General features: G+C 43.3%; 1 protein-coding gene across 3 annotated transcripts in view; it reads right to left on the reverse strand.

The window, feature by feature from the left end:
• The window catches only part of DYM (dymeclin), a 183695-nt gene that overhangs the window by 137065 nt on the left and 34915 nt on the right, over positions 1–11715 (reverse strand). For all 3 annotated transcript variants that reach the window (XM_082074229.1, XM_082074231.1, XM_082074230.1), the window contains exons 7-8: positions 10484–10609; positions 9666–9808 (exon numbers count right to left, since the gene is read on the reverse strand). In XM_082074229.1, the coding sequence (XP_081930355.1) occupies positions 9666–9808; positions 10484–10609 (269 nt within the window). The remainder of the gene's footprint in view (positions 1–9665; positions 9809–10483; positions 10610–11715) is intronic.

Here is an 11715-nt window from a genome sequence, read left to right on the forward strand (position 1 = left end):
CAGGCCCAGGGCAGTGACCGTCCCTATGCTGGGACCTGGGGAGGCCAAACCGCGAATCCTGGGGGTGGTTTTGGGAGCTCAAAATGGCGGCACCAGAATCACCTCAGGGCTCAAAATGGCGGCACCAGAATTACCTCAGGGCTCAAAATGGCGGCCCTGGGGGCACCAGAGTCACCTCAGGGCTCAAAATGGCAGCCCTGGGGGCACCAAATCACCTCAGGGCTCAAAATGGTGGCCAGAGGGGTGATGGGATCACCTCATGAGAAAGGCCTTGAGGTGCTGGAGCGAGTGGAGAAAAGGGAACGGAGCTGGGGAAGGGGCTGGAGCACAAGTGTGATGGGAGCGGCTGAGGGACCTGGGGGGTTCAGCTGGAGAACAGGAGCTGAGGGGACACAGGGACACAAAGAAACGGCCTCAAGTTGCGCCAGGGGAGGTTGAGGTTGGATCTGGGGAACAATTTCTTCCCCAAAGGGCTGTGGGGCATTGGAACAGGCTGCCCAGGGCAGTGCTGGAGTCACCATCCCTGGAGGGGTTGAAAATGCACACAGATGAGGTTCTCAGGGACATGGGGCAGTGGCAGGGGTTGGTGAATAGTTGGATTTGATCATCTTGAGGGTCTTTTCCAACCCAAATGATTCTATGACTCTAAGATATGAGGTGCAAAATCAATCCAGGAAGGCAATCTCAAATACGTTATTGAAACAATTAATTGCTACAATTCTCACAATGCTGAGCAAGAAATCAAAAATATTAACAGGAATGCGGAGAAATTTAGTCTCTTAACAATTATCAGGAATTATTCCAGGGTTAGACTCATTCTGAAATTTCTCATTTAGACAGCAAACCTTGTCCTGTTCCTGACCACAATTCTCTTATGAAACCTTGTTTCCGAATTTATTCCCTATGCTACTCAGCAGACGAGTGACAAGGTCTCAACTCTGTCATTATTAATATCCACAACAGGATGACAAGGTTTGGATCCCGGCCGAGGAAAATCCGGCCACTGAACTGCAGCCGTTCCACGATCACCGTCAACTTAAAACCTCCCAAAATGCTCTAAAATGAGTGGGAAAAAGGGCAACGCTTGGCACAAAAATAATAAATAGTAGTCAGGGACCTATCTAGAAAAGCCAAACATGATTAATATGCAAAATAAAAATAATGGGCAAGAGCTTGGCGGACCAATGCACTCTCATTTTGTAAGAGCACCCCAAAGGAAATCTCTTTACCTTTAATTTGTCTATACATCCACATCAGGAATGGTTTGATTTGCTTCTGTGCCTTCCTCCTCAACTTCTCACCCATCTTGTCTTTGTCTTACATTCCAGCAATAAGTTTATAATGCGTCGTTTTATCAAAGTCCAATATGATGAAAGGTTAAATGAATAAGACTGCATTCCAGCTACTGCGCTGGTAATTGAATTTATATTTCCAGATCCCAATATCATTCCTAGTAAAATGGTTACAGACATTTTCCTTTGGGAGAGGGAAACCTCTCGCAAGGTTAAACCCTCAGAAGCTGTGCCAGCTGAAGATGGTTTGGGTATTAAGCTTCACACACATCTCTGTGTTATTCCAACTGTGCTAATTGAGCTAGTTAATAATATTGCTCCTTCCTAGATCATGACTACACTACCAGGACAATTTCAAGCTATTATTTGAAGACTCAAAAAGACCTTTCCTTGGGGACATCTTCAAAAATGCCACCATATCAAGTAGGGAAAACACCACAAAACCAATTGTCAAAAGGATTGTATGTGATGAATCACTTATATCTAAGTGGTGCAGCCTAACTTTGCCCTGTGATGAAACACTTTGCAAGTATGACCCAAAAACATGCTAAATCAGAAAAAACCTGCATTAGTTATGGTCAAATCACCAGTAAACAGCAGGAAAGTCAAAAGGGTGATATTACACTTAGATATTCAATGCAAAATTGAGGTAAAATTATGAGACATTCCTACCATAGTATCTACTGTACTCCTTCTCCCTACTCTAGCAGCTGGTAAAGTTTTAGGAGACATATGAAAGCTAAGCTATCGGTCTTTTAAACAGGCTAATCTAACTTCTGAGATACTAACTCAATTAATAGTAGATGTTGATGGTATTAGGCATGTTATACTTCAAAATCGTGTTGCTATAGATTTTTGTTGTTATCGTAGGGACATGGGTGTGAAGAAACTGATGGTCTCTGCTGTATGGACCTAGAAGATAAATCGAGTTCAATCCATAAGGAAATTCAACAACTTATGGACCACTCCCAAAAGATTCAAAAGGATATGGGGTTTTTCGGCCTAGAAAGTTTGACAAACTGCTTGGGGCTGGAATGGTGGTTTAAGAGCTTGTTGCAAAGTACGTTGCTTGTCCTAATTATACTAATTTTTGGACTGTTACGTTTCAGCTGTGCTCTATCCTGCATTAGGAAAATGCTTGAATGTGTGGCAGGGCAAGCTCTGCTCGTCCAAAAGGAGAAAGGGGGAATTGTTAGGGAATGGCTTAAGGACAAAGGACATGGGGCTACAGAGTGGTTGTACGAGCAGAGCCTGGTCTAAAAGCCTTAGTATAAGCAGCAAAACTAGGCCGCAGTGGAGACTACTGACTGCATTAGCAGAATTGGCAAGGACACCGTGACCTTGGCAGAGTTTCATAGATAACTTTAAGAAAACATGCATAGCTAGTGAGCCGCAAGTAGGAGGACCATGCAACTGTAATCGTTAGAGCTTAAGCCAATTAGTGAGAGCCAAGTAGGCATAATTATTGTAGACTCTATAAGTATGCGCTGTTTGAACTAATAAAGTGAACAATGCTCTATCACTCACATTGAGTCGCCTCGGGTTGTTCCTCCGCCGCTCGCAATATCACGCTTGTCACCAGCATCCTTAGCACAGCAAACACCACCAAAATGCCATTTTTTCCCACTTTACCCAGAGTAACTTAAGGGCAGAATGATGAGAGCGAAGCTTTGGCGTTAAGCCTGGCCTAAGGTGGCTTTGCCCTCCCCATCAGCAGCCCAGCATGTCATTTGGGTCCGAGCCGTGTCCCCACACCTGTGACAGTGACAAACTGGCAGCACCACAGCTCCAGACTTGGGCCAAATTCAAAATCCCAAGAAAAATTCAATTACTGAGAAGCAAAAATGCACATTTTCCTATAAGGATGATAATTGAATTTCCATGTCATACAGAAATTTCTTTTTCATTAATGGAAATCCATTCTTTTCACCAGGATGGCTATTTCAAGGTGTCACATTCTTTTCTTCTTTAATAGTGTTTTTCTTTCCCCAAAGCGAATCACTCTGGAAAATGTCATTCTCTTGAAAGCGAAAAAAACCTGACAAACAAACCCAAATGTCACAAAAATGAACGTTCATTGATCTCTGCTACAACTCCCAGCTACCGAGAACTTCAAATTCAATCAGAAAAACCCCAAATTACTCAACAATAGCAACTGGCTTCAGGACAAGGAAATAAAATTTCAATCTGCAACTGTTAAAATAGTTCCTACTAATAAGCTGCTAAGCACATGATCTGTTTGGCTTTGCTCTTTGGCTGGGAAGTCACTTGCAGAAAGAAGGAAAATGTTTTTGATGGCTTGTTCAAAAGGAAAAATAGCCATTTATTGGGTTATGTAAAAATTTCATACTTGTGTTGGAAATACAGGCCGGCAGAACATGTTTAATTACCGTTGGCTTTTCTGGAACATTAAGTAAAAAATAACTATCACAGTATCACAGTATGTTTGGGATTGGAAGGGACCTCAAAAGATCATCTGGTCCAATCCCCCTGCTGGAGCAGGAACGCCTGGGTGAGGTCGCACAGGAACATGTCCAGGCGGGTTGGAATGTCTCCAGAGAAGGAGACTCCACAACCCCCCTGGGCAGCCTGGGCCAGGCTCTGCCACCCTCACCAGGAAGAAGTTTCTTCTCAAATTTAAGTGGAACCTCTTGTGTTCCAGCTTGATCCCATTACCCCTTGTCCTGTCATTGTTTGCCACCGAGAAGAGCCTGGCTCCATCCTTGTGGCACTCACCCTTTATATATTTATAAACATTAATAAGGTCACCCCTCAGTCTCCTTCAAACTAAAGAGCCCCAGCTCCCTCAGCCTTTCTTCATAAGGGAGATGCTCCACTCCCTTCAGCATCTTGGTTGCCCTACGCTGGACCCTCTCCAGCAGTTCCCTGTCCTGCTGGAACTGAGGGGCCCAGAACTGGACACAATATTCCAGATGGGGTCTCACCAGGGCGGAGTAGAGGGGCAGGAGAACCTCTCGGACCTACTGACCACCCCCTTCTAACCCACCCCAGGTCCCATTGGCTTCCTGGCCACAAGGGCCCAGTGCTGGCTCATGGTCATCCTGTTGTCCACCAGGACCCCCAGGTCCCTTTCCCCTACACTGCTCTCTAATATGTAGTTTTCCAAACTCTACTGGAACCTGGGGTTGTTCCTGCCCAGATTCAAGACTCTACACTTGCCCTTGTTACATTTCATCAGGTTATTCCCTGCCCAACTCTCCAGCCTGTCCAGGTCTCTGATGGCAGCACAGCCTCTGCCGTGTCAGCCACTCCTCCCAGCTTGGTGTCACCAGCAAACTTGCTGACAGTCACTCTATTCCCTTGTCTAAATCGTTAATGAATATATTGAATAATATAGGCCCCAGTACTGCCCCCTGAGGCACTGCGCTAGATACTGGCCTCCAACTAGACTCCGCACCATTGACTACTACATCTTTAGGGTAACTCAGAAAAAGGTTAAAAATCTGGATGCTATCGAAATAAATCTTCACATTCAGGTAGGTCAAAACACCATGATTACAGTGACGAGAGGATGATGCTGTTATAGACTGTATGGCAGAAGATCAACAGATAAAAATGGGAGAAAAGTGAGCAAACCAGGCAATGAAACATTGACTAAGCACCAAGGAGACAGACGAGGTTGTAGTTACATAGCAGATAATACACCAGATCTGTGACACATCATGAAAAGGTTCTGGAAGGTATAAAATACAGCTTGAAATATCTGTAGTGGAAAAGAAGAAATCTTGGTGGAACTTTAAGGAATAACAGACACATCATTAAAGTAGCTTTTTGTGTGTCTCTACTTCGAGAAGTTTTAATCTAGATACTACAAATCACAACTATATAATGACCTTTTTCCTCTTCAGTTTTAAGTCTAAATGCTAAATATGTCTAAATAGTTCTCTAGTGAAGTCAAAGATAGCCATGCAAGTGCTCCTAATAACCAGAATGTAGCATAAAAAATAAACGAATAAGCTATAGTATATATAAGTCGCAGATATACAACACAGACCATCAGATGCCTTCAAGTACACTAACGCTGAATGACTTAATGCAAAGTATATAATGATCAAAAGCTATTAATGTTCAGGAATATTTGTCTAGTTCCAACCAACGAGTACAGACGTGAGCAAACGAGTCATTATCGACCCCTATACACGGAATCCTGCACTTTACATTAATGCTACAACAGCACGTTTGTGAGTCAGATTGGTTATGATGATTGTGTAGGTGATTAACGAAGATTAATCATTAGTTTCTTACAGGTAAGCCTTGTACCTATTACATCTATAATCACCTAAACATCACTTAGATCTTACTGTTGCAGTAACTCCTCAGTTCCGCAAGATGCATTAAAGTGGCGTTTTTTTAATATCAAAGCATCAACCGGATCAACTATTTCAAATGAAACCATTTAAATTGACTTAGTTTGCAATATTCTTGAGTAGCACTAACATTTTCCTGTCTTAGCGAATCATCTGTTCGGCAGTTCCTCACTGTAATAAGAATTTAGTTTTTCAAGGAATTAAAAGACTAATTAAAAAATTGTGCTTGACCACAGGTCCATGAATCGGCAAACGCTAAAAATACTCCAAAAAAACAGAAAGAGGAGGGGATTGAAAACGAACAAAACAAAGATTTTTTTAAAGTGGGTTCGATGTACCTTGTGAAGAAAAATTAAGTTCTAATACAACACATGAGGGATGCACCATTAAGTTTTAATACAACACATGAGGGATGCACCATTAAGTTCTAATACAACACATGAGGGATGCACCATTAAGTTCTAATACAACAAATGAGGGATGCACCATCAGATTTGGCAGCACAAATAGAATTATTTTGCACAAAAACGACTGCAAAGCTAAAGCAAAGTTGACTCAGGCTAGAAGAACGTCCTTTATGAAGTTACAAAACTAAAATATCAGCGTTTCCCTCTCATTCCAAACCCACAATTGTTGATTTAACTACTGGAGGACCACACATATCTCATTCTAATCAAGGTATTTTATATATAGGATGGAGAAACGTACTTGCATGTAAATAATTTGCACGCAAAGGCCAAACCAAGAAGTAACGGGGGTGAGGACGGTGGCCGAACGGTTCCAGGGTTAAGGAGCCTCATAAAAGGCAACGTAGTAAATAAAAAACAAGCTACGACGGATGAGAAGCAGAAGGTGAACTGTGGGAAATGGTAAACTCATAATTATCATGGATAATTATCACTCCGGCTCAATCCCAAGGAAGGAAAAGATGGGTGGATTTAAAATACGGTGCTTGCAAGAGTTTTTCTTGGGCTGCTGCTGTTGTGAGGCTACAAAATATGCGAAATGTAACACACGGTAACACTGTGATATCCAGTTAAATCATTTCAAATTAATACAATAATTATTCAGGCCTCAAAATTTTGCTTGAAAATGGAATTATTTTTAAAACCAGGCTCCTATCTCCTTTCATCCTAAACAGCTTATACTTAGGCTATTTCAGTAAAATTATTTTAAGTATTATGTGGAATTTAAGACACTGAGTGGATTTTCAATTCTTCCGTTCTTCTTTCAATTCTTATCTTGTTAAACTTACAAAATACCCAAAATATAACACGATACGGAAATATAACATGATACGGAAATCACATCTAAGATTTCCATATCTGTTCATTGCTCAAAACTTGGTTTTGTTTCACAACAGACTATCAATTTGTGTTGGTGTCTTCTAATCTACATTGTGCTCGACCCGTGTACCTGATCCTACATAAAATAAGGGACTGCAAAGGGTTAATTCAGAGATATGATGCAAATATGCTGTTTACCAATCCTATTGCGTCCAAGTTTCATCTATAGTCTCCCATCATTTCCAGCAAATAATCCGCCACAAAAAACATTCATCAACGGTTTGGGCACAAACAAAACAAAAATACAATTTTTTGACAGGATGTGGCTCTTTCTTTTTCCCCTTTCCCAGCCTGGTCATTCAAAAGCTCCTTATAAAGGCTATTTTACCGAAAGCTTTCAATGAGATGGCACTTCATGTACTCACAAAAGCAGCAACAAAAGAAGTGTATGCCAAGGGAGTTGTGAAGAGAACGGTTCGACCAACAAGAACTGCTAATTCCTGTATCTGAGTCTAAAACCTCAGCCCCCTTACTTTTAAAGGATAATAACAATCCACTGGTCTTAGGAGCCATTCATCTTGGTGCAAATCCAAGTAAAAGCAGTGGAACCTGCCCTACTCCTTAACACCTCTATCCTCCTAACATTTACAATCATTCTCTCACCTATCCTACTCCCACTCATATCAAAAAATGTCCTAAACTCCCCAGCTACCATTACACACACTGTCAAAACCCCATTTCTAACAAGCCTGGTACCAATAACACTTTTTATATACTCGGGCTCAGAGAGCATCATCTCTCACCTGGAATGAAAATTTATCATAAACTTCAAAATCCCCATCAGCCTTAAAATAGACCAGTACTCCCTAATATTCCTCCCCATCGCACTGCTTGTAACGTGATCCATCCTCCAATTCGCAACATGATATATGAGCACAGAACCTTATATTACAAAACTCTTCTCCTACCTCCTAATATTCCTGATCGCCATACTAACACTAACCATTGCCAACGATATATTCCTCTTATTCGTTGGCTGAGAAGGCGTCGGAATCATATCATTCCTGCTAATCGGTTGATGACAAGGCCGAGCAGAAGCCAAGCTGGGAGGAGTGGCTGACACGCCAGAGGCTGTGCTGCCATCAGAGACCTGGACAGGCTGGAGAGCTGGGCGGGGAATAACCTGATGAAATGTAACAAGGGCAAGTGTAGAGTCCTGCATCTGGGCAGGAACAACCCCAGGTTCCAGTAGAGGTTGGGAAATTACATATTAGAGAGCAACGTAGGGGAAAGGGACCTGGGGGTCCTGGTGGACAGCACGGTGACCATGAGCCAGCACTGGGCCCTTGTGGCCAGGAAGCCAATGGTACCTGGGGTGGATTACAAGGGGGGTGGTCAGTAGATCGAGAGAGGTCCTCCTGCCCCTCTACTCCGCCCTGGTGAGACCCCATCTGGAATATTGTGTCCAGTTCTGGGCCCTCAGTTCCAACAGGACAGGGAACTGCTGGAGAGAGTCCAGCATAGGGCAACCAAGATGCTGAAGGGAGTGGAGCATCTCCCGTGTGAGGAAAGGCTGAGGGAGCTGGGGCTCTTTAGTTTGGAGAAGAGGAGACTGAGGGGTGACCTTATTGATGTTTATAAATATATAAAGGGTGTGTCAGGAGGATGGAGCCAGGCTCTTCTCGGTGGCAAACAATGATAGGACAAGGGGTAATGGGTTCAAACTGGAACACAAGAGGTTCCACTTAAATTTGAGAAGAAACTTGTTCCTGGTGAGGGTGGCAGAGCCTGGCCCAGGCTGCCCAGGGGGGTTGTGGAGTCTCCTTCTCTGCAGACATTCCAACCTGCCTGGACATGTTCCTGTGCGACCTCACCTGGGTGTTCCTGCTCCAGCAGGTGGATTGGACTGGATGATCTTTTGAGGTCCCTTCCAATCCCAAACATACTGTGATACTGTGCTACCTGGTGAGACTGTTGAATAAAAACGTTGTAGGGAAAAATTTCGTTAACTTCTTCTCTGTTTAAATCAACTGTAACCCAAGCAAAGGTTTTCTGACGCGTTTACCACGGCAGAGGTCTAACCCGGCGCTGCGTGGAACTCCTCTTAGGCAAAGCAGCAAAGTCTTTGGGTTCCGCTGCATCGGATTCCAGAGAAATGTTCTTTTACTGCCTCCATGAGGAGATCCACACAAACTGTCACATGCTGTAAGATGTTTGCTGGCTTTTATATGTAATATGCACACCAATAAAACCCATCTGGTGTGAAGAAGAGAGCAACCACCAACCAAAACACGTTGTATAGTATAATAAAGATGAGAAACCTTTTTCTTAACCAAAAAAATAGCATCGAGTCTTGCATACTCTTCAGGCAAGTTCTCTCTATAGCAAACAGTCCACCCACAAAAGGTCAGAATCTAATCACACTATTCAGGAAAAAAACATTAGTCAGCCTACAGGACAAGGCAAACACCACAGTACGTTATAAAAATTCCTATTTAGGCCATTCCCTTCTAAAATAAAATCCTTGAGGCTCTTGAGAGCATCTAATCCAACCTTCCGCTCAAGCAGAGCCACCATATCCGAAGAGTAATTATAAAGAATCAAATATGCATAGAAAAGTATTTCGATGGGCAGCTTTTCTACCCTGAGCTTGCACCACCAGCATCGCTTGTTGGAAAAGAGACGGGCTAGAAGAGAAGTCACATAAAACCCAATATTTTGTGAGGTTCGAAGGAGAATTTAGAGAAAGTAAGACTCACTTGCCACCCCGGATGCGATTCCGTAAAGCAGTCCGCCCCCATCGGTTTGCTGCTGAAAGACGTGGGTGCCGGGAGGAGGGCTCCGCTCTTGTCGAATGAAATTATAAAGGAGAGTTTTCACAAGTCTGCTGGTGTAAGGGACGCTGGAAAGAAAAAGAAACCAGCTTGAGCTCATTGGCAAAACCCAGCACAATAAAGCTTGGAAAAGGAAAGAACATCCAGGTGTCGCCCATGCAAAAGCCCCTTCAATAGCGGGATCAAGGGAACTATTTTTGGTTTCCTTTTCCAATCCTACTTTTCAATCAATCGTTTCATTTGCGGAATTGTATTCTTTCACCTCAAGACGCAACTGGAAAAACATGTATGCAAGGGAAAGAAAAATGTTCTTTGTTTAGTTTTCACTCCATACGTTGGTTACATAAAACAGGGAACAACAGGATTTCTCCACCTGCCCCCAGTTTTGGCCGAGTTGCAAAAACCAATAAAACATCTAATAAATGAACATAAAAGAGAGCAGGTACATGCTACTCCCAATCCAGACCTACACCTATTGTCTCATGTTCCAAATGTTCCTCATTTTGCCTCAAACCTTCATTTCCTTGGGTTCAGACGCTCAAGTACCACCAAACCCCATAACCTGGGGCTCTGTCCTGCTGGAGTTTTGGGCCCTACTCCTCTCTTACACCTAGTAGGAATTTCAGAAAACCAAGTCATAGAAACACTTCCCAAAAATCCAGAATTTGGAGTAGAAAGAGGACAAACGGTTTTCTATCAAAATGTATTTGTTTCTGTTGTTTGGTCCAAGTGATCAGACCTACCATCGCCCGTGCATCAGGTATTTGTGGATGATGCTCTCTCGGAGAATTTCTTTGTGGAATAATTGGCAGGACAGGAAGACGATGAGAGTTGTCACCGCTTCCAAGGAAATGCTGTATGTAATATCCCTGCAGGAAAAAGAAAGATTAATTTAGTGGGTTCGTTTACAAACAGACTTCCAAGAACACTTGGGAGCTTCACCTGAGGTTGTACAGTGAGTTTCAGCTGGGAACATATAAACAACATGTCCATATCTGGACATCCATAAATCCGTGGGTCCAGATGGGATGGATCTGTGGGTGCTGAGGGAGCTGGCTGAAGTCATTGCTGGACCGCTCTCCATCATCTTTGCCAAGTCTTGGGAAACGGGAGAGGTGCCCGAGGATTGGAGGAAAGCAAATGTCACTCCAGTCTTCAAAAAGGGCAAGAAGGAGGACCCGGGTAATTATAGACCGGTCAGCCTCACCTCTGTCCATGGGAAAGTGATGGAACAGCTTGTCCTTGGTGCCATCTGAAGGCATATCAAGGATAAGAGGGTTATTAGGGGCAGTCAGCATGGCTTTACCAAGGGGAAGTCATGCTTGACCAACCTCATAGCCTTTTATGAGAATGTAACAAGGTGGATGGATGATGGCAGAGCGGTGGATGTGGTCTACCTTGACTTCAGTAAAGCCTTTGCCACAGTCTCCCACAGCATCCTCACAGCTCAGCTGAGGAGGTGTGGGCTGGACAATAGAGTAGTGAGGTGGGTTGCAAACTGGCTTAAGGAGAGAAGCCAGAGAGTGGTAGTCAATGGTGCGGAGTCTAGTTGGAGGCCAGTATCTAGTGCAGTGCCTCAGGGGGCAGTGCTGGGGCCAATATTATTCAATATATTCATTAACGATTTAGACGAGGGAATAGAGTGACTGTCAGCAAGTTTGCTGATGACACTAAGCTGGGAGGAGTGGCTGATATTTTGTCCCTTCTGTTCCCACAATGACTTTGTCACCTATTTTAAAAGAGGGAGAAAAATTGCATTTGCCTTCTTCTTCAGAAATAAATTGCACGCTACACAAAACCTTTTAAAACACAATGAAATCACTTGGACACGACCCAGCATCATTCTTGTCTTCAAACAAGGGCCATTTTTATCTCCTCTAAAACTAAGGAGACATTTAATTTGGTGACAAAGTCCCATCCTGTCATCCATCAGAAAGATCTTTTCTATTTTTCCACCGCTGTTACTATTTAATTT

Source organism: Streptopelia decaocto (genome assembly GCF_964273445.1).
Source record: "Streptopelia decaocto genome assembly, chromosome: Z".
NCBI lineage: Eukaryota > Metazoa > Chordata > Aves > Columbiformes > Columbidae > Streptopelia > Streptopelia decaocto.